Source organism: Pieris rapae, chromosome 21, assembly GCF_905147795.1.
Source record: "Pieris rapae chromosome 21, ilPieRapa1.1, whole genome shotgun sequence".
NCBI lineage: Eukaryota > Metazoa > Arthropoda > Insecta > Lepidoptera > Pieridae > Pieris > Pieris rapae.
The window spans coordinates 8,023,581-8,048,732 of record NC_059529.1 but is presented as its reverse complement, the minus strand read 5'-3'; the positions used below and the strand labels follow the sequence as shown (position 1 = coordinate 8,048,732).

Genomic DNA, 25,152 nt, shown 5'->3' with positions numbered 1-25,152 from the left:
CTAAATATCGAATATGTTAAGTTTATATGTATCTTTATTCAAGCATTGACTACAACCGCCATTGTAAATATTTAAAACTAGCTAGCTTGGTATTTTCAACTAAATTAATTACAATAAAAGATTATGATCTATAGAAAAATAATACATATACTTATAGTAATTACTGATAGAGGACAATTCTTTGTTTTCAATTTATTTTATTATTCTGTATTACTCAAAATGTCATATGGAACATGGTGTAATGGTTGCAGCTCCTTACAAACGCTGTGTAAAAGAAAAACTTGGCGATTAAAAAGAGTGGCGGAGAGTTTATTGCTAGTTCTTCTCTTCTGTTCTACGCCCTGGATTTGAGAACTGGCAGTAAATGTAAAATTAGAAGCATTTAATGTATATTTCTTTTTTTTGACGTTCATAGGTGTTACCTTTATGAATAAATGATTTTAGAATTTAGAATTTTTTAAATTTTGATAAGAGTAGTATTGGCGTAAAAACCGATTACGTTGTTATTAAGAACTAGAATTCACCCAAGACCGTTGTAAACTGTTTTGACTGTAATAATATTACCGCTGTAGCCAGGGCGTATCTAGCGAGAAGCGCAATACAGGTGATTTTATAATTTTGTTTTATTTGTAACTTGTATTTAGATAATCAAGTATACAAAAATATATAAGAGGTGGAACGTCCCTGGACACTATGAAAGTGTCCAGGGACGTTTTTCAGTCGAGTATATTTAAAAGTAACACAAGCAACAAGTTTAATAAAGAACAAAAAATATTTATTATTATTTTGAAATGATTATGCAATATGGTACATCATTAATCAGTGTACGTTACAGATTAACTGAACCGTTCAATGGAACAACAATCCTTACTTACATAATCAGAAGATAATTCTACAAAATATTTAATTTGAATGCTCATGTTATTTTAGCCATATTAATATTTTTTTTAATTACTTGGGAGCCTAAAATTAGGGACAAAGATTTGATATAACAAATAAATAAATTGATATAATTCAATTTATTGTTACCACTTTGATATAAACTAACCTTAAAATAATTATAAAAGGAGAAGGAGCAGCTTTCCCTTTTTGAATAGATAGACTAATAAAAGTAGCTGCCAGCTCAATAATATGGTTTAGTTTATTAATTTAAATTTATTTAATATTTTGTAATTATATTTTATTATCCTTAATAATTAAACAATAACATTAGAAATAAAATCATTTCATTAATGTATATTACTAATTGTTTTTCAACATACGATTTTCGTAGACTTTTTATGTTAGCTGATTCTGTTACTATCTCATTGTTTAAAATTAAATAAATGGTTGCAATAAGATTTTGTTTGTGCATCATAAAAGTTCTTTTTGCCTATTGTTGTATTTTAATACGCAATTAATTTATAAGACAGCTTAATATATTATTATATTTGTAGTATATTTTTAATGTAATAATTATTAAGCTATTGCATAGATTTTATCGCGGGCTTTGAGCGCGGCGACCGGATCAAGAAATTTCGTAACGAAAATAAAAACCTAACACACGATGACGAAAAATAGTTGCGGTCAATACGCGTAGAGTGGTAGATTGAATTAATATCAAAGAAAAATACTGCATAAATGTATAATTATAATTGCATAAGTCGAAAAAAAATGCTATACAATAGTTTTACCGCGGTAGGCCCCGAGTGCCACACGTTTTTTTTTCTATTCAATGCTAATGTAATATCCTTCATGAGAAACAAATATGTTAAAACTATATTAACGTGCAAAAAATAAATAAAAACGTGTATTTGTGATATTTATTATATGCTGGTCTTATTCCTCAAGAGCATCGTTGATTATTCTCAACAACGTCAAGTGGAGGTAATTGGAGATAGCACGGGTTAACAAATGGCAAAATCTTTGTCCATGCTTTTTATTGCTCGCGTCAATTGGCATTGAATATGTTTCAATAAACTACTGAATATACATTTTTATAGAACAGGGAGCAAACGGGCAGCAGGTATCTGATGTGAAGTCGTGAAGAAGCCGAACATGGACACTCAATGCCAGAGGACTCACGAGTGCGTTGCCGATCTTTTAAGAATTGGTGTTAATATAAGCTTTTTAGTTACACGAAGGGCAGCCTATATATATGTTTTAACTTTTAATTGTTGAGTTTGCACTGTTTACAGCCGAGATATGCCTCAACCTCTCATGACACATAATGGTTTATGTAAGTTATCTAAATGTATACAGACAACAAGTTAATATATTATTATCAATAGTGCATTGGCTTATTAATATATTTAATATATTGTGTTTTATTTATGTACTCGCTATTCATGCAGAGGGTTGTTTACCTATTTTAGAGATCATATCTGTTATATATACACATGATACACTTTTAAATGATTATGTAATGACTGTTATATTGATTCACTCTTTTCTTTTCTGGTCGAATTGGTCAGGAAGTGGTTCCAGTTATGGAACGAGGTGATAGCGGTGGAATACTATACATTTACTTATTGGCAGCACCAGGAAGACCTCCATACGAAAAATATGAAACAATATGGATATATACACATACGTACCGACGGCGTCCACAAATATTATTCATATCATAAAATGAATAAGTTTACATAAATGAAAAATTACAAAAAAAGAACAAACCTTTTTTTAATATTTAAAAATACTTTTAACGGAAGTCTATTTACATAATAGTGCGGCGATTTGATGACAGAAAAGTTATTTGAAAATAAAACCTTTAAACTTTCATCATTTTTTTGATAAAGATAAAGAAATAAATATATAATAGATCATATTAAAACATTCACAAATCCATATCAGCGCAGTGGAAATGTCGCATCGTTTTTACAGGAGCGATTAGTGTCAATCTGGAGAGGGCTCAACGAAGTAATTGGTGAGAGCACGGGTCAATTGTGGGGGCGAGCTGGGATATAGTTTGTTTCAGATATGTTTTATTCAGCGTCAAACATAATATATGTATATGTTAAATGACAAAACATATTGCAATATCAATACAAAGAAAGTTCAATAATGATACTTGCTTTTTTTCAATTATCAATAAAACTTTAAGACACAGGGTGTTGTTATATTAAAAATCGCTAAATAATAACCTGGTTTAGTTCTGAATCACTAAATAATGGACGGCATGTGATATAAAAAATATGACGTTTTAGACGCACTTAAATGTAAGACAAACAATGTTTTAACAAGAGGAAAACGCTTGTTAACTAGGAAATTAAATATACCTACAGTTGTGTAGTAAAAACTTAGAACCTATATAATTAAATAAATTTAGGTTTGCATTACACACAATAATTGTTCTTTTACCATTTTTTTTTAAATAAGGTTTGCCTGGAAAGATCGCTTAGTAATGTTGTATCATGTTTTTATATTTTTATTTAAAAAGTGTAATATTTTAGAAATGTAGATAGAATGGAATCAATGCTCACAGCATTAAATATATTTATAATTGAATGTATTAAATCCAAAATTACAAATACTATGAAACTAAATGGAATTCAATCCCTGGCCATCCACTGATTGGTTATGGCTTTTATAATGGAATATAAAGAATAAGCCAATCATTACAAAATTACGTCAATACAAACAATTAGAATGAAAATATACATATTTATTTCAGTTCACTACATCATACATAATATCTACAGCATATTGTGTTACACGACATCTTTTCCTAAATATATAACATATGGTAAACAGTAATGTTTTCAGATAAGCAGTTAAGAATGTTTTTTTTAATTAAAGGTAATATTAAGCATTTTATTTAATACATAGTGGGCTTTTCGAATTAGTCTAATATTTCAAATTCACACAAAAAGAACAAGTTCCAAAACACTAAAGCCAAAAGTTAAATTCACTCACCGTATATTCCGGTAGGCCCATCGCAAACACCTGTCTGATACGACTCCACAAGAACATCCCACACAGGGCAAACTAATCTACTCACACGTTACATGATTTGGATGATGAAGAAATGATTAATAACCTTTTTGCAGCAGAAAACACTTTTAAACATCGGATGCGCGCACGCTACTGAACGTCTCTGCACGTTACGGAAAACTGAGAATTGCGCGTTGAAGGGAAAATCGAGTGCATTGAATGCGCGGAAATTATAAGCACGAGAAAAACTCTTAACAATGGAACGAAATTCTATTCTAAAGTAAATTGGGAAATATTCCTTTATACGAAAAATTATGGAAGTGTATAATCATATAGTTGGAAAATAAAAATAAAACATATACGTTTATACTGTGCACCTAAAATCTAATTTTTAAATCAATTTTTTATAAAGTAAATCGAATTCAGTGTAGTAAAAGTTAAAAACCATTCATTCTTGTAGGTATGAACGTCAAAAAAGAAACATACATTACATGCTTCTAATTTTACATTTACTGCCAGTTTTCAAATCAAGGGCGTAGAACGGAAGAGAAGAACTGGCAATAAACTCTCCGACACTCTTTACAATTGCCAAGTTTTTGCTATACACAACGTTTGTACGGAGCTGCAACCATTAATCCATGTTCCATATGGCATCTTAAGTAATAAAGAACAATAAATTAATTAAAAAAAAATTATGTTCTCGATCAGCAAAAGGCATGTTGAAAGCATGGTACTCCACTGAGCACGCACTTACATTCTCGTGGGAACAACACGCAAATACATAGTCGAAACAACTAACATCAATAATACTCCGAATAAGATTTTACACCGCAATGAACCAAAACAACAAAACCGTTTTCCTACAGTCTAGAAATAGAACATTTACGATAATGGAACATTTGTTAAAATCGGCATTTCGTTCTTAGAATAATGGTAGTAACATGCCGTGTCCATAAATTTAACTTTTAATTAACGAAGGATATATTTAGATCACTTACGCAATGTATTGTAAAAAATGTTGATTTGTAATTTGTTAAGTTTAATATAATCTAAACAAGGTAATAATAAAAAATGCAAATATATTAAGGTAGGCGTTAGTAGGCCTCCCACTAGGTGGACGGATGACCTAACAGATGTCGTACGTACGAAAATTAGCGGAGAGGTCTGTATGGTCTATAATCTATATCCAGCAGTGGAAGTCAACAGACTGAAACTAACGATAAACTTAGTTTTATAATCATGGCAATTTCCTTAATAGTCGGAATTACGCCCTTTACTTTGCAGTAAATAACTAAGTCATGGGAGTTACGCCCAGAGAGTATAGCCAGACGTAGGAACTCTCTTTGAACCGTACAAATAATGTTTCCACATAGATACATGATTCCAATGCACATAATATATAATAATTGCATTAATATTTTATTAAAAAACTTATTAATATCGTCTTTACAACATCTTCTTTTTCAACAACGTTAGACATAGTACGTGTATTAAAATACCTTACACTAATAAAGAGATGTCCATAACAAGGATACTGGAAAATTACAAGTCATTTTACAAAACTTGTAGACGCCAAGATCCAAATCGATTTTAATGACTATAAACAAAATCTTAAGAGCAATCACTGCGCTTTAAAGGCAATAAAATAGCGTTTATCCATTGTTGCGTCACGCACATTTCAAAGCATTATTACGAACTTAAAGCCGGCAGTGTTTACATTGCTCATCTGGTTTGGTAATTATGAGTTTTATAGTGAATAAACATACCTACCAAAGATTACAGTTATATTTATTATATAACTCAGTAGATATTGTACAAGCATAACGTAAGCACAAAATTAATACATTTATGTACTATAATTTTTGAGAGGTTTGCTTATTTATGCTGACTAGAGGGGGAGGAGTAAGATAAATTGCAGTAATTCTTACATAATACTTGAACGACTCCATAATCAGGCAGCTAGACTTAACTGTTCAAAACTCAGATGCTACAGATATCTATCTATCTTTTATGCCCTTCACGAATCGATCACATCTTATACAAAGTATATCCTAGAGCGATATTGGCATCGCTACACTGAGAGCAAGAGTTACCGAAACAGTTTGGACGAACGCCAGCCTGACCAAGGTCACGTGAAAATCACACGGTTGATATGTTAGTTTACGGGTTTTATGATTAATATTTTACAGAAATCAGCACTGAAATGGTAGTTAAACCATAAGGTTTAAATTATTAATTGAAAATTACAAATGTGATAAACACAACGAATCCAATGCTTGCTTTAAAACGATAAATTACTAAATTAATATACAAGAAAAATAAAAGTTTTCTTTTAAGTAATTATTTATCTAAACCTAATTAATTATATTAAGTTTCATTTACAGGCAGAGGACTCAAGTGATAAGGCCCATTAGCACATTAAATAGCTTGTTTATTTAACCTGTTACACCATCAGACAACATAGCCAAATTAGGCATTATTTAGTTATATTAAATAATTTTCATTGTTTTTTGTCTGTTTGTAAATGTTTTAACCTTTTTGTAAATATTGTTACGAAGACGGGTCAACTGCAATGTTTTTAGATTTTTCCACTACTTAGAGAACTTTTCAGCAGGCTGAAATATGATTTATGACCGTTTCAGGAGAGGGTCAATCACATATTAGAAAATCGAAATTTACATGATGTTGCCGTAGTTTTCAGGAGGCTGAAACATTTTTTCAGTCGGTTTCAGCACACGTATAGATGAATGGTACACTTTCCAGCAGACCCGTTTTCAGGCGTTTTCAGGCCTGGTTATAACCCTTTGATGAAGGGTTTCTAAAAGTGCGATTAAGTGATACCAGTGATAAAGTACTGAGTGATTTAAGTGATTAGTGACAGTGTTTCATTGTGTGTGTTATTAGTGCTTTTCTGTGCGTAATTTCCAGATATTAGTGTAAACGAATTCCTCGTAGATTTTATTGAAATAAACCCTTGAAGAAATCGACGGCAGTTTCTATCCGATCCCCTAGCTCGTAACAATATTATGCATTCCATGTTTATTATAATTGTTTTATTATGCATAATTTTGTAAGCTGTGGGATTACGAAATAAATAAATAATCACTTATCTGTTCGTAAACTCACCTGTGCGATGTCATTGAGCGTCGCCCGTTGCATCTCCAGGTCGCTGACCCTCTTCAGCACCGCGTCTTCAGCTCGCATGAGTGCTTCGATACCTTCCCATACTCGGCTCAGCTCCGCTAGACGCTCTATTCGCGGACTGCCGCTCTCTGGAGACCGCACCTTCGGGAAATCATGAGTTTCAATAAATAATTTCAGATTTATATTACAAATATTAAAAATGTCGCTAAAATAATATTACCTTTTGGTCTCGTATAGAAACATCTTCGCTTGGTTCTGAAGTGGGTTGAGAGCAGATCTCATGGGTTCGTTCCAACCTGCGCGTGCGACGGTGTATGTGTTCTTCTAGCCAACAGGCCTATACATAAATTCAATTATAAAAAAATCGTCATCACCACAACTATGTCTACTATTATTGTTCTCAATGGGTACATGAATAGACATCACATTCAATTATTATTTATTGTACGTATTACAATAACATCTTTACCTGTTCCTGAATCTTCTCCACGTACTCGGTATATCTGTCCTCTTCTTGCGCACACCTCACGCACGTAACATCACTGATGTCGATTCTTTCACTCCTCAACGATTCCAATTCACCGAGGACCATCCTCATCTTGCTATCTCTTTCATCTATCGTGCGTTTCATTTCTTCCAATTGTTCCAAAATTTCTGTTTCTCTAATTGTCTTCTGTTCCAGCTGAGCTTCAAGCTTGGCAATGATGTCGCGTAACAGCATCGTCTCTTCTGCGGCAGCTTTGAGCTCTTTGTCATTTTCAGCCTTTTTCGTCTCCAATTCAGCTATTATTTGGTTCATTTCACGTGTCTGATTTTCTAATTGCTCCACCTAAGTTTAATATGAGTATTTATTCATTTTGGCATATTCCAACGATTCTTTTTTATTTTAGTCTGTCCTTGTTTAAAAGCTCAATAATAATTACGCTAACTACTATGGAAATCCAAGTTAAAATTATATTATATATCTTATTATCCAATAAAGCAATTTAATAAAACAATACACACAAACTCATGCATTTATTATTAGTAAAAAGGCATGCAAACAGAACTAATCAATACAGACAACGATCTAAATAGGAGAGCGTAAATCTACTGCAAAAGCTAAATAGATGGTGAAAATGAGTGAAAGCTATGCGAAGGGGAAAACCACTTACATGTGCATCGTGTTGACGACAGTTGCACTGTGAGAGTCGTAAGCAGCGAATCTGTATTTGTGGACTTAGATCTTTATATACGTCTCAGTGGACCAATCAAGAAGATGGTCTAAGAGCTACAATCCCGATCTTTTATTTAGCATCAAGTATTTCATATTCGCAAATAGAATTTAAAATTATCGTCTACATTAGTGTTACTGTTAGTGCTAAGAAGGCAAACACTTTTCGGTGCATTAGTGTGGTGCATTTCGTGAAGATAAAACACAATATCAAAACCATAACCGAAGTAATTGTGCATGAGTTAAAGTTAAATCCTCAACCAAAGGTTAGTGCTAAAAGAAAATTTTGTCGTTTTTAGCAAACAAATTTAAGGTTAGAAATTTGTCAATGGGTAAATACAGTAAAAGCTTTCTTTCGTATTGGTTTTTCACGATTCACGACGCAATTTCTATATTCGCGGTTAAAGATTTCTTTATTCGCGGGATCTAATCTTAAAATAAACTAAATCATGGCGATTAAAAAGAGTGGCGGAGAGTTTATTGACAGTTCTTCTCATACGTAGTTCTTCTGATCCGTACACCCTTGATTTCAGAACTGGCAGTAAATGTAAATTTAGAAACAGTCAATATATATTTCTTTTATGACGGTTATTAATGTACATTGTGTTACCTAAATGAATAAATGATTTTTGACTTTAATCCAAGTCAATGATATTGTTTAACGTCTCCAAATGAACTAATTAATAAGTAAAAAATACCTTATTAGGACTACCTAAAGTACATATGTATCTACAAAATCCCCGATATTCGTAACCCAGGAAAGAAAAAAAATAATCTCATACATATTCAACCATCCCGTATTAACGATTCCTGTATCCGAGGCATTTTTATGAACCACACGTATAAAAAGCTTTTACTATATTCAATTGAAGATCACCATATACCAATATATAAATTTTTCCAGAATAAAAAAGCAGAACAAAACCGACCTCGCCCATGATCCTGGCGTTGCTCTGCAGCCGAGCGCTGAGCCTGCAGTTGTCGTCTCGCAGCTCGGCGAGCCTTTTGGCGAACTCGTCGCGTTCGCCCTCGCGCTCGCTCGCCTGCTCCTCCACGAACTGACGCGTCGACTTCAGCTGCCGGTTTGCTGCTTCCAGCTGTTATTTATTTAGCGAAGTGTTAACAGATATTTATTAAATACGCGCCATAGAAGTTCCAAGCCTAACTACTAAAGTGTCTAGCGAAATGGAATACGCTGGGACACAGCGGGTGAGAGGGGAAGAGATGATCCGTCTCTCGTATGCAACGCACGATATCAAACAAGATGTGCATTTATATTAATTTTTTAAACCGCGAAATTTGGAAAGTATCGTTGACTGATGCCGATATATCAGCAAACCCAATGTATCGCCAAACCCAATGTATCGCCGATAAATAGGTATCGGATGCTCATTCAGATCCCTAATTTTATCAGTTGAAGTTATTTATTTATAACAACACAATTGAAAGAGGTGCTAAGGTAAGTGTAATAATAATTATAAATTTCACTGTATATAAATCCCATTATATGAGGGATAACTAGAAACATACAGACGTTGACGTAAACTAAAGGAAGTTTATCGTTTAAAATAAACATACAGCAATAAATAAATCTTAAGTAACACAATAATACACAAGTTTACAGAGCGATAAATAAGATTTTTTAGAAGATTATTGTAAATAATTATAGCAAATAATGAAAAAAATTGAGAAAAAATAATTAAGACTTATAGCGTGTGAATGAAGCCGTTAACTATAAGTTTACCTTATTGCAGCAAATTTTATGCACGGGCGAGTTTGTCATCCATTTGATCTGTGCAAGTGTGCGTGCCGAGTGCAAGAATATAAGCATTTTATCATTTTAGTGATAGATATATAGTAAAATATATATTTACATAAGAATTATATCGAAAGAGCATCTTCATCGCTTTCAACTTAACTGACAAACTCATTCATCGTATTTACAGTACATTAATCCGTTAAATAAGAAATACATGTATAAAGGAGCAGCATAGGCAGCAATGAATTACCTGTTGTTGCAAATCGTCCCTCTCCTTGAGCAGAGCGTCGAACTCGTGTTGGTTGTGGCGGGGCGAGAGCGCGTCGTCCAACGAGCACCAGCCCGTGCCGCGGGACGAAGCGCGTACGCCGCCCGTGCCGTAGCTGCAATTACGATTCTTCATTTATTATTACTGCCTTTTAAATCGTATAATTACAATACCGCTATATAATATATGTATCTTATGTAGGAATTGATCGCAAGCAATTTTATAATAAAACGTGCCTATGATACAACGTCATAAGAGATACAACAACATAGCATATGTATTCTTAATCATCTGAGTTCTTCAGCATATTTTTTCAAAGCGACGATTTGAATGCACCTTGAGTAATAATTTTACTAGTAATTATTTTTATTTATTAGTAATTATTTTATTTCCTAGACGCGGCAACGAAAGCCGAAAAGGCTTGGAGCGAGGTGAAACACGAGCCCTCTGACCTCATCTAAGGGTTATTAGAACATTAAGCCAAGTTAAGTGATGACTCACCCCTCAACGATGTCGTCACTCTGGGCTCTGTCACCGAGCGCCATCAGGTGAGCGATCTTCATCATGGCCGAATCAAGATCTGTTCGGAGTAGATTCTCTCGTTGCAAACATTCAGACATTGCTTCCTCCATATTCTGAAAATTTCATAAAACTTAGGTATTTCTTTTAATTTATGATCTTTCTCTCTCTCTCTCTAACAATTGAAACTCAGTCCAATACCTTCCTCTGCATCTCACAGTTGTCGCATCGCTGATGTTTCCGCTCCAGCTCTTCAACCAGCTCAGAGATCTGAACTTCACTTGCCTCCAACATCTTTTGTTCATCGTTTTGTTCTGTAAATTAAAAAGTATTTTAATGACGATTATGATGGCACATGTTCAGTAAATACTGGTAATTATTAGTGGCGACATTTATGAATTTTTGACTTCATGACCGAGTACAAAAAAGGTATTTCAAAGTGTAATTTATAATAAATTGAGTTTTCCCAATCGACACCTCCTTCTCCATAATAAATACCTATAAAAAACTGTCATGTTTTATAATTTGTAGGTATATCTGTATATTACACCTGAAAAAATACTACGGGTACTAGAAGTGAAAGTAAAACTTACTATTAATAGCCAATTTATTAGACAAGTCCAACAATTCCTGGGCTTCGTGGCGTAACCTCTTGAGAGAATGCTCTAATTCCGACTTCAGCTCGGCACTGAGGTCCCTTTGCTGCTGCAAGAAACCCAGGACGCCATCCTCATCCAGTGAACCGAGTATGGAATCAAGGTCAGGCGCAAAATGTACGTGTTTTCCACGGGAGACCAAGCTCACACTCAAGTCTGGTGTTGCGGGTCGAGAATCCTCTAAGGTGCTGGAATAGATCAAGAAAGCTTATGAGCCCCAGAACAAACGAAGAGAACTGGTTTCGTAACTTTTAATAGTCATATTGATGCCGTCTTCATTATTGATAATTTTTGCTTCTATGGACAGCAAGTATCTGGGAAATACGATATAGAAAACTACATGGAAATTACATACAAAAACGTTAAGTCAGAGATACGTTGGTATGTACGTAGTAGTATACGTACGTATGTTGGAAGTTACAGAGTACCGGGCAGAGCAGTGTTATTACATTTCCAATTAGTTTTAACAGAAAAGTAGTAAAAATCGTATCATAAGAAAGCAAATAAGTTTATTTTTGAAACTAAAAAAGCTTGTTTCGCTTTGGATGAAAAACGAAAACAACATATTTCTCAAAAAATTATATAGAAATAAATAAACATAACAATAACATCCATTTAGAAATATGCAACGCATTTTAAGGAAATATGTTTTAAAACTAATAGAAATACCGGATAATTTATAATCCGCAAAGTAATCATAAACTTCACACATTCATAATTGCGAAGACGTTCGCCAGAGTTAATAAACGTCTAAAACCACAGTTTCAGTTACACGCAAACCGTTTGGCACAACGCCAGCAGATATCGAGAATAATTAAGTACACGTAGAATTAGATATTCATGTTTCACTCTTCATAAAGTAAAACTAAGAAAGCCAAAGATCCTTAATGCTTATGGCACATAATGCCTTGATATTAAATTTAAAAAAATATGTATATGAACTAAGGTATTTATACAAACTACACTAACAGTCCTCAAACCAATCATTCGTGTTCCTGTCGGTATCGTTATAGTGACAGATTATGGGTTCTGATTATTTTTACTCTCATATTTATTTATTGTCAAAATAATGGCAATTAAGTAGATATAAACCACTTTTGTCACCGAAATTCTGTTATAAGCATTCCTCCGTAGTCAGGAGATCCTGGATTCCATCTCGACAAATTAAAAGGTGATCACCATATGATAGCTTAATATACTTAGACATAGACATATCATTTATTACAAACAAAACACACACACATAAATACACAACACAGCAGTAATCAAAGAGAAAAAATTAAATAAAAGATATAAAGAGAGGTAAATTATTTTTTTCCTTTTCCCCTTCGGTCCGTCTCAAGCATATATTGCGTGTGGCTGTAAATGGCCCTGGCTCAGCATTATGCTGAGGAGCAGAGTGTTCCACAGCGCTGGTCATTCTGCCAGAGACCACATCAGCTAGTTTGCGCCTCAATCGCAAAAAAAAAGAATATATTAATACTCAGTAGGAAATGATAATAATAGTATTATTGAAACTTAGCAATATCGGTAACAAAGTTTTGTGTAATATGGTGTGAAGTAAATAGGTAAAATTGAAGGCTAAAATAAGAATAATTGTTAAGTTTTATTATTATATACTACTTACGAGTCATGTGGTAGCAACTTAGGAAGCAGATGTGCCAGCACAGTACGGTTTAGTTCATCCTCGGCGCTAGCGCAGTACGCAACCAATTGTGATACTGCGCGTTGCAACGCGTCTGCTACGCGTTTTAGTCCGTCCCTGGAATTAGTTATAATTACAAATTAAAAGAATCTTAACAATATTTACGTTTACAGAACAAGGTATTTTGACGAATAGCAGTATCATATTTTTATGATGCAAACATCAATGATTGAAAACCTTGGTTCTATTTCTTTATTCGGCTATCAAACCTCTACGCATTCCAAAATGGAACAATTTTTTATCTAATCAAAGTCATAATAAAGCCCTTTGAAGAAAACACTTTTTTACTGGATTGAAGCTATGTATTATTGTATCTATGTACATAGCTTCAATCCGGTAAAAAGTGTTTTCTTTAAATGTGTAAAAGCTATGTCAATAAAAAAAATACTATAAGCCCTTTGGCTTATTTTAAGGAAGTCATTTATTTGATTAAGGCAAACCTACCTTTCCTTTGTAACCTCTTCCAATTGTCTATTCTGATCAAAGCTATAGTTCCTTTTCTGTCGCCATTTGTCAGACTCCCCGACTGCCTCGTCACGGAGACTCGACAACTGTAAATATATAATATTATTGATTACATTAACTGATTGATGCGTTGTTTAAAGCTCCAGGGAAATACCTCCTGTTTGTCTTTATTAAAACAGTTTGCCAAGACATGTCTGCGCAAATACTTACACAAATTGAAAAGTAACACGTTTAATAAAATGCAGAAAAGAAGGTACACGAAAGTATATGTTAAATTTTAAAAGAGTTTAATTTCTAAAAATTACTGTAACAACACAACAAATAATGATTAGAATTCAAGATGTAAATCAGTAAATGATCAGTTTTTTTAACTTTTATCAATGTGTATTATTATTTGCTTCTAGTCCTGTCCACTGTACACGCATTTAAAGGTATATGCCTTCTTAAATCCTGAACTTCAGAATTCGTTGAAAATCCAGACAGACAACTGAGCCCCCAAGGTAACGATATCTTATATTACGAATTATATTTCTCTATTAATTTTTCGAAATAAACATTAAAAAATCATGTGTTTCAATATAGATAGAAATTCCACGGCCCGGGGAAAACTTCGCCCGGGGTGTAGGCTATTAGGTGCAAAAAAAAAATAAAAAAATAAAAAGGTAACGATATCAGCATTGAGAGACCCACATTGGTCGTATTAATATGTTCAGAATTGGTATGGCTACCGCTAATGAAAGTAACAATGTTTCTCAGGTTCCAATGGTGCATTAATATTGTCTGCCAGATAAAGAATATTCGTATAAAGGTACTTAAAGCCTCCAATAGGAAAATAATGTGACATGTACGCAATCTGGCACTAGACTGATATGAACAAATATAGCGGCCCGTCCCGGCGTCGCACGGGTGGGGTTAATTTTTTTTATAATTGTTGATAATATTGATGTGTTATTTAATAGTGTAGTCTATAATAATGAGTCATAATATAGCTTTAAAATCGGTCTTGTACTTTTTCAGTCAATACGCTATAAACATACATACAATTTTTCCTCTTTATAATATTATATATATATATATATATAATAAAGCAATAATTTCGTTATAATTGTTAAAATTAAATTGCTAAATCCATCTAGGGCGGACTATCTGCTTCCATCGGTTACATTCACATAGTGGTGTTATTTTTATTGACGAAGACTTCTACTGTTATTTTTAACAGTAGAAATTACATTCCGAATTAAAAGGGTAAAGAATACAGAATACCCACCAGGTACCTCCTCAGCACAACCATTTTGCAATCACATTTTCAACACTATTTTAAATGTCTCACTCACTTTGTATTACAACGCATAATATATTGCTTCTTTATCTAGATTATAAAACTTACTAATAATAGATTATTTAAGCGATAAATCCAAACATAATGCCAATAATTCAAAATTAAATTTGCTCCAGAAAGCTTGCTCTAAATTTATTTAATCTATTAATATTACAATAACAGTGAAAAGAAACCGTACAAGTGACCCACTTGAGTGAGACAAAATAGGTATGATTTCATCTTTTACAGTTTAAACGAGACGTTCAATATGAATAAAGATTGTTTATTGTTTTAAATTATTAATAACTAAATAGGAATACAGAACATGGTCTTCAAAGCATGATGCAAAATTTATTGTTAAACACGAATCTCTTTGCAATTTACGATAATAAAAAATAATAATAATACTTATTTGAGTTTATAATTGGGATTATATGGCTTGGGCCTATCATTTAAAGCCTTTGTTAATCGCCATAGAAAAAATAAAATAGAGTTCAAATCTGTTATAACGATATCGAAGGGATTTGGTGGTTAAACCGATAGTCGTGCAAGGGTGGATCCAGCTTTGGCGCCAGGAGGGGGTCACACTCCCGACTACGTTGTCAAGTGAAGAACTTAAACATTTGTCATCATACAAAGTTATTATATTATATTAAATTAAATAGTTAAATACTGAAAATATGTAGTTATATAAAATCTGGATGGTGACAAAATATTAGTAAATGGTCATGACCCCCATGCCCCCCCCCCCTGGATCTGCTGTTGTAGTCGTGACAGTCGATGATTAAGTACCTAATACTATAGAATTCAGACGGGACCGTTGATTTTAGCCAATATAAGCAGTATATTGTTCTAAACGATGTTTTCGTCGTTTTGTTTATACTGTTCTAGGCACTAAAGTAGCTTGTTGTTTAATTGTAAGCCTATAATAAGATACAATAAATAAAATAAGATAACATTCAGAGTCAAGACTTAATACTTATCACTATCGTGAGAAATCCAATATATATATTTTAAATGGACAGGTCTATTTTGCTTAATACCTCGAAAAGTAATATGCACTCAGATACATTTTAAAGAAGGTTTCCTGTTAAACTTTAACCTACAAGTCTTAAAGTAAAAAAATAAAACGCATTAATAACCAGCTGTGTGTCCCCAAAAGTATTGATAAGCTTTTATAAATATATCCTCATCGTTAAACGAGCTTTTAATTCATGCTGAACAATTCCTTGAAATTGAAACAAAATAGTTTTCACTAACCTCAAACAATCGAAACAATATACTAACGTTTTCGATTGACATGTGCCGATATTTCTTCGTAAACTCTTGCGCACACGATCCTTTTACACATTTCTTAGAATAAACTTTATCACAAATCGTAAACCAATTACAACAGGCGTACGCTACAGAGCATTGTAATAGCTATAATAAATAAACTATATGAAATATGAGTCGGTAATTATAAATTCGCAACTACCTCAATTTTGACATTATTATTTTATATTGATTTGCGACTGGTTCATAATTCTAGATAGTCCTTTATTTTACACAATTGACAACAAAATTTAAATATGTGAAACTTAGTGCTTTGATAATTTTGTTTAATATACAAGTCTTGGGTTTGATTTCTGACGAAACGACTAATTATTAAACGTTTTTAAACAAGAGGTGCAAATTGTTAAAACATTATTTTAAGCTGCACGTTGTAGGGTCTTTATTGACCCACTTATAGGTACACAATTACTATTTCTATGAAATCCAGCGGGTTAAAACAATGGGGAACCGGGGTTGCAACATAGAAAACACAGCTGCGCTTTGAAATAAAATCTTCACAAGTTAAACATGTGTAAAACAGCCATTGTGTTACCAGCTGTAGCCGGGATTTGCCTACTTGAAATTAGGAAATCCTATATATTCAATTTATCTATATAATAACGGAATTAATAGTTACAATGAGAAAAATCTATTTGATAAACATCGCAAATTCAATGTAACAAAATTGTCTGATGTTATTTTTAATTTGTAAAATACCACGGGCTCACAATGACACCTACTTGTCATCAAGAAAACGTAAATGATCATAAAACAAATACAGAAATCTGTGGCCCAGACAAAAATGTTATTTTTTAAAGGATTTAACCCTTATATGAAGGTTTTAATTACGTCTTGACTAATCGGAACCCGGAATACATAATAAAATATGCCTGTCCTGTATCATATACATTGACACGAGTAAATTGCAGTAGATGAGTACCGTAGTATCCAGAGATTTTAATATGAGTGAAATTCTTATAAAATCATAAAACAATAGGTATAACATTCGTTGAACGAACGGTGAAGGAAAACATTGAGAGGAAACCCTACACACAAAAAGTCGACGGCATTTTTCAGAAGGCTGATCACCTACTTGTCTATTAGAATGACAAATGATCAAGAAACAGATACAGACTTTTTGATAAAAAAGTTGTAGCACCTCTGATTTTATTTTAGTTTCAAGCGAGAGTGCACTAAGTTATCTTTTCGTTATAATTTTTACAGATAAATTAACCGTTGCCAAACAGTTTTCGCCCTTACATCAATACGAAAAGTACACACTATTGTACATCAACGTTAAACATAACGACCAAGTGAGTGATATATCACAGACCTGTTTGAGACGAAACATTTGCTTCAAACAATAACACTTATTTCCTTAAATTATTTACTTTTAAATAAAAACCGTCAAAACGTTGTCAGGTATAAAAAGAGCAATGATTAATACCGCACTTATTTTGGAAATATCATAAAGCAGGAAAGGAATAAGTGGCTTAAATAAGACAATTAATTAAAAAAAGGGACCAATGGGGAGAAGACGAAGGCGCCCTAAAAATAAAATGTGGATAGAAGAAATAGAAGAAGCGTTAGCAGGAAGCGAATAGAGAAAGAAAACCTTGGACAGAGTTATTTGGAAAAATCCGCAGGAAGGATTTTTTTACTCATGAAAGGGATCCGATCAATGCTAGAGGAAGTTAGGATAACAATAAAAACATGTGTCTAACAGATCTAAAACTTCTCACTTGTAAAGATTGATAATTATTAAATTGACTAGGACATTTAATATTTGCGAAATAAGTCGACAACTCTGGTTAACAAAGCCGTTTTTTTATGATCACTTAAATAGTTCTGTGTATAGTGAACTGTGAAATATCATCGACAAAAATACCTTAATTGTTTTGCTCCATAGGGTTTGTTATTCTGTGTGTGGCAGAATATGCGAACGACTGACAATTGTACCACCTTGACATTTTGTACCATATTCGTGCAATGAATAAATTATTATTATTATTATTCTAAATTTTGTCACAGTTCCGTAATAGAAAATGTGGCAAAAAATCTGTTAGTATTTTGCATTTTTATAAGTGAGCAACATTCCATGCCAAACCAATTATCATTTAATCGGGAATCAAACTCAAAAACAACGAATAGAATGACACAAGCCCTTAACTAACCAGGCCATAAATGTTTACTCACTTCACGCTAAAAAGCTCAATTTTTTATGAAAATTAACAATATAGTGAATATTCAACTACAAAGGCATGTAAAGAAGATCATTTTATCTCCCCTCATTTATAATCCCAAATACTTAGGGGAAACGGTTTTAACGTCCCACATAAAATCACCACCCTTGTGCACGTTCTTAATGCTAAGCAAAATTCAAATAATTTTAAATTCAATCGTTCCGCGAAAGCTACTTCTTTAAATACAAAATAAAATCAATATTACATATTACGATTTCATAGGCCGCGTGTTTTTGAACCGTCTCAGTAAAGGAAAAAAATTAAGAGCCAAAACTAACTGGAATCAAATATCAGACAGGGAAAGCGAATAATTGGAGAACGTCAGGCAAAAAAGGCGACCATAAAACAAACTGTGAAATACGTCAGAGACTATACATTAAGGTCCTTTATTCTATATCTTTTAGTTACGATAAGCGCCTTTGAACTCAAACAATTAGTTTCATGATTCGAAGCACCAGACAGTTATTAATAACGAGATAAAAGGACACATCTGGTACAAAAAAACCTTAATTAATTATAAACAAAGCTTCATTGAGTTGTACGATGACCCCGGTTTAGCTTCCTTAACTCAATGTTTTTATCATAAATACGCTATATGTTAGTTCTCCATTACTTTAAAACAACGCAAAGTGTAGTGCAATGATCCCTTGCTATAATCGTATAGTCTATAATAGTTCGTGAGAAGACCAAGATTAATCGAATTAGATTATAATATCCCATTTAATCTCAAAGTACTATACAATTATTTTTGTGGAAAATCAAAACATGGAGCAAGTTTAAGTTTGTTTTGTTTACATTATGTCTAGACGAAGTTATAATTAATAAGCACGGCTTATCAAACCTAAACAAAATGTAAGCATTTTTCTTTTACACGATAAATCCACACATTTTTATCACACACTTGTCCATCCTTCACCAAAGGAAAATAAACCGTAGTATAATAACGTATAGTGCGTAATAGCGTGCACGTGTACACTCACAACCGCGCACGCAAAGTACGTGCGACTACGACGCGGCCAAAAATGCACTGATGTTTACAAAGTTGGGTGGGATGCTGCATCTGACACGTATTTAGCATTTAGGGAAACTATTAATAAGTTTATGCCATTGACGTCTGAAATTCAAATTAAATGCATGAGCAACTTTTGCATTGATACAATGAATTCGTTTTTAAAAATTTTAGAAGACGCGGAAATTAAATGTTTTCATAAACTTAATAGTACTACATATAGTTACTATATGCTATTTCTTAAAGCACCTTAAACGAGTTATACTACTATAATTTTACTATAACACGTATTTCTGTCTTAATTTAAAATTAACGTTAATGTTAACACTTACACCATAAATCTACGAATTACAAAAAGCTGCTTAACTAATTACAAAGCGGAAGTCTAATTGAAACAGACAGACGTAGCGTGGCATATTCTCAACGGATCTTCACGTCTCATCACTGGATTTATTGTATGGAGATACACTTAGATTGATTTAAATGGACACTTTTTATGTTAGACGCTTTTTAATTTATTTTCTATGCTTGTGTAATAATTTTAGAAATTTACAGCAGTGTTGTTTATCACTAGCCTTTTAAGCCTTTGGCCAGAGGCCCAGACCTAAATTGTTGTAGAGCCTGGTACATAATAATTTTAGAATGGAAAAGACTAATTTCAATTGCTAATTTGCGCGATGATCATTTAGCTATAGACGACAAAATTACTTTCATTGTTCGAGCAATGTCTGTAACTACACTAAGAAATAATTTGCATTCTAACACAATATCATTTAGATCTCAAACGCACAACTGGAAATGCTGCCGAGAAACCCCAAATGACCAGCAGATCAAGCGATGCAAGTAGACATGGATAGGCCAATCACATCGAAAAGAATCCAATCATATCCCCAAACAGGCACCTAATTGGAGCTCACTGAGCAGTACTAAGCACGCACGCCTCATCTCGGGGTTTTGGGACATTCAGTCAAATCACTCAGATAATATCAGTAGAATCAACGTCTGTACATTTCATCAATTCAACCAAAAATGTTTTCAAAACAGAAGAACACAAAAAGTTACTTCTTTAATATGTATAATTCATAGAATTATGAAAAATATAAAACTTAGACACCCACTTCGCAGTATCCTGATTCCTGTAGGAATATAATCGACGCATAAAATTGTCTTCGCTATATTTAGATTACATCCTCTCTCGTCTCGGAGTAGGGTCACCAAAAACAGACATTTTTACATTGAATGTATAAATAACGATTTTGTTATTTTGTAACACGTATAAATACCGTAAAAGGCTATCCATAGTTCTTGTCCCTTGTATTAGTGTTTATCACTTATCCTACTAGACCAGTCTTTGCCACCACACAGGAGGACAATATGATTATAAAATGCGCTCTTCGAAAATTGATTAGTGGTATATTAAAAATTTCCTTTCTAATACCATTATTTGTTTCTTAAGCAAACAATTATTTCAATATTAAAAATTATGTACATAGAGGGGTGGAGAAATAAGAACGGTGGTCAAGGTCACAGAAAATGTTGGGAAACACTAGACGGTAGTCGCTGATTATTATCACAAATATCGTTTTATTACATTGTTTACTTATTTCCAACATCTCCATTGAATAAGCATCAACTTAGTGTAAAAAGTATTTCCAAGTATTTTTTTTTTATATAATATGGGGGAACACGAGCCTGCGGGACGCCGAAAAGGGCAGTCATTGCAGCCCACAGGCGCCCTAGATAGATAGATAGATAGATTTTTTGTGGGTGCGTTGATACATTGATACGGCAAGAATTGAAATATATGGCATAAATAGTGGTCTGGTTAGATTAAATCGACTTAAAACGGATTATTGAAATCAAATTCCAAAATATAAACAGAAATGTCAGCGTAAGTTGTGTAATGTATGAAATGCTTCATGCTGACGAAATAAATATGTAACGAATTGATATCCAACTTCATGCTAACATGACATTAGATTAGAATACGCCACGGGTCAGACCGATCAGCACAGGAAGTACTTTATCAACTATTGTATTGAGATGTTGCAACGGTGACCTGTGTTACCTTTGTCAAGACTTAAATAAAACTTATTAATAATCGTGTTAACCAAATATGTCGAATCACGGCTCCACCTTAAAACAGCCGCAATTTTTGAAGTTAAACTTCTTTGGACGCAAGAGAGTTAAATTTTTACGAAACGTCACAAAGATGTGCAGCGTTTTGGTCGATGGAAAGGGAACTGAAACAATATCTTAATATTACGTGGTACCCCATGATCTAAATCGTCCCGTGAGTCCTTCGCCGTACAAAAAACTTAACTGCATATATATAGTAAGAAAATCTATATTATCTATTTTTAGGTTCGGCTTCTAGCGGTCATACTACATTAACACTGCTTGTTCATTTCTGCCACAGAATTTACAAATAACGCGCTAAAAAATCACGAGCTAATAAGAACGTGTCCTCTCGGAAGTACTTGTCAGAGGTACTTGAGGGCTTTAGGAAGTTAGCGACAGCGCTGATGTCGCAAAATTCAATATGACTCCATTTGATTATTTACAATATCCATTAGTCATTTTTTTACAAAAGGTTCACAAAACAGAGTCCGACTTTACATAAATGATTGTAAATACATATAATATTAAAAAACGCTACGATCCGGGGCGGGATTTAATAATGCGTTATTGTTAATATTATATTCGGCTTTCCGATACTTTACACCACATAAATGGTAACTTTTAGGTCTAATAAGTCACCAGATGGTAACGAAACAGTTTACTATCAGGAACAGAAACAAGTTACCGTGCGTTACATGGGGGGGGGGGAGTCAAGAATCCCAAAAATTGCGTGCCGTAACACTTGAACGCTCCCTTATAAATTTATTCCATATGTCAAACCAAAAAATAAATCAAATTCAAAAGCGCAGTTCACGACGCCTCATAATTTAATTCTACCTGAGTATAGAACCAATTACGGCAAAAAAACTTTAAAAGTGCAGGCAGCCTAGCAATATTTAAATTAAGATTGAAAGACCATCTACTGAGTGATCCCAATCTACGGAAATGAAAGTTCATCCAAGTTCTACCAGGTTTCTTCTTTTTTTCAAATTGTAACGTAAGTATATAAGTGTTCTCATGTAAGTGACTAATGTCTATTATGAGAATAAATGTCTTTAAACCTAAACCAAGTCGATTTTTCAAAATTCAAGTCGGAAGATCTTTTAATATTTTGGTAAATTATTGTAAACTTTGATTGCCATAAAAAAGGTGTTTTCTAAACAGTTTCAGATTGAATTTTGGCACAGCTAATTTCTACCAAAAGTCCTAGTGTTCTATAATGTTTTGTGTTTGTTTGTTTGTGTCTGAAATACCGCATGGATTGCCTTAGCATTCTGTTATTAGTCTCCTTTGTCATTATAAACATGTATATAGCTTCTTCAAACTAAAAATTAATTTTGTACTTTTTTAATAAATCATCTGTCACTGAAGCTCTGCTAAATTCAACTCAAAAAAGCTTTCAAACATACGTTTTCATTAAAAGCGATAAGACTAGACTAGCTTTCAGGATATTGGAAATTCTATAAAATATCCAAATATACATTATTCCAGTAATATAATAGTCGTTTTAACATTAAAATGCGGATGTGTCTGGAAGCGTTGCATCTCAACATTTCTGAGCTGTTTCGATAGAGAGATGTTGCATAGATTTTTTATAGAACAGAGGGCAATCGCAGGAGGCTCAGTGATGTTAAGTAGCACCGCCGCCCATGGACACTCGGGCAATAGCAGGTAAAATCCACATTTCCTCGCTATACAGTGCTCAAGCTTTGATTGGGAGACACCGGGTTTAAGACGCCAAGGACTACTCAACTGATATATATTTCACAACATTAATTTACAATATTGGTCATAATCCATTGATTTGTTTGGTCGTTCGAAGTAAATTTTCAGAACGTTTAAAATCTTATAGCAGTGGAGAGAAATGTAAAAAATTCAAATACAGATTGTGACGAAATTATTAATTACGAATAACACTTAAATCGCCATTTTACAATCATACCACGGCAACATTTTGACTTAAGTTTAATAGATATCACTGATTGTTGCCAGTATCAGTCTCACAAATAACAGATATATTATATACTTTATATGTTACAATATTATATATTGGCCTGAAAATGTGTCCATGGGCGGTAACTGACTTGTATAGCTATCCTGTTGGCTCGTTCAGCCCCCTTTTATTGAAAAAACGAAGTATATAATATTTAAATGCATTATAGATATGAAAATTTAAGTTGCAGTAGGTGGTCCAGTCTGATAAGTGCAACTAAAAGGTCATTAATCGAAATCTAATTTGTTACGTAAATATCAATTAGGCTCGCACACACCGTGTACACTGTACAGCTGCGTACATAATGTGATTAGGCTTTCTCTTGTTACGGGGTAGATGGCTTTAATTATCTTTTGCATAAAATTATTAAAACGTTTACATTGACGTATGGGAAGACGAACTTAAAAAATAAGCAGGCTCATTATGACTGAGTCCTACAGTCGAAAATCTAGTTGGCCTATTTCAAAAGACAAGCAAGGAAAGGAATATTGAGTAGATTGATTATAATATTAAATAAATAAAATTAGTTATGAGATGTAAGAACTTGTTTTTTTTATCAAAGGCTTCCTTCATTCGCTTCATTTATTACGTGAATAGAATTTTATACTTTCTTTTCTCACATCAAATAGTTGAATTGAAATGTAAAATTGTGACAATTAAATGTTTTTTAAACGATCTTAAGGCTTTATGATTCATTTATACGCAATCACGATCAAAATTTTACAGCAATTGATAATGAGGAACAATTGAAATCAACAACTAACGCGGTCGCTTGCGCACAATATTAGATCATCATTTCTTATAAGCCTGATAAGTTTTAATGGATGGGCAAATTTTGAATAAATTATTCTTAGTTCTTTTTGAAAATAACACAACAGTTGAAATCTTTAGATGCCATTTCTTGTTTAGGAAGTTATTTATATAATATTGAACTTGGTTTCCATTTAACATTTATATTTTGACGATTGCATCATTTTAGAAAATTGTAGATTAATAGCTATTCGTTAGCGATTCTATATACGTTACGGAAGTATCATTTTAAATTTAAAAAAAATCATAGTTCTTCTAGTTCATTTAAGCTTAAAAGCAAGCCGATTTCGTTTTTTGATTCCGATCGTGCCAGAGAGTACTAAATTTTCACATAAAGAGATATAAAAAAAATGAGTTGGTACACACTACACAGCCTGGTACTTTGGCCGTAAGATTGGGCGTCGCACGCTCAACTCACGAGGCCAACACTGCTTCTTCTTACGAGCGTAATTTAATATATAATTTAAAAAAGTTTTAAAAATCAATAGCATATTTCTTTATATCTCCCAAGTGCCTTTAGCGCACACCAGTACATTTTCCATTCAATAAACGACCCGTGATATCTCGAGTATCCTAATGTAACAAATGCATCTGGTCCGCCGTTATCAGTACAATTAAACTGAATTAGCGTATTACACACTTCCTTCTTCAAACACGTGTTTATATCGTTTGATGTACGTAGAATATATGTACAATGTTAACG

The 25,152-nt window shown here is 33.2% G+C and overlaps 1 protein-coding gene across 4 annotated transcripts in view; it reads right to left on the bottom strand.

Moving 5' to 3' along the window:
- Window positions 1–25,152, bottom strand: part of LOC110993906 (A-kinase anchor protein 9) — a 48,150-nt gene that overhangs the window by 13,078 nt on the left and 9,920 nt on the right. For 3 of the 4 annotated variants that reach the window (XM_022260309.2, XM_022260313.2, XM_022260310.2), the window contains 11 exons: window positions 13,621–13,727; window positions 13,099–13,233; window positions 11,409–11,659; window positions 11,017–11,129; window positions 10,798–10,931; window positions 10,279–10,411; window positions 9,199–9,366; window positions 8,211–8,261; window positions 7,526–7,885; window positions 7,277–7,393; window positions 7,039–7,197 (listed from right to left, as the gene is read on the bottom strand). In XM_022260309.2, coding sequence (XP_022116001.2) covers window positions 7,039–7,197; window positions 7,277–7,393; window positions 7,526–7,885; window positions 8,211–8,261; window positions 9,199–9,366; window positions 10,279–10,411; window positions 10,798–10,931; window positions 11,017–11,129; window positions 11,409–11,659; window positions 13,099–13,233; window positions 13,621–13,727 — 1,728 coding nt within the window. The remainder of the gene's footprint in view (window positions 1–7,038; window positions 7,198–7,276; window positions 7,394–7,525; window positions 7,886–8,210; window positions 8,262–9,198; window positions 9,367–10,278; window positions 10,412–10,797; window positions 10,932–11,016; window positions 11,130–11,408; window positions 11,660–13,098; window positions 13,234–13,620; window positions 13,728–25,152) is intronic. The other variant, XM_022260311.2, reaches the window with a different exon arrangement.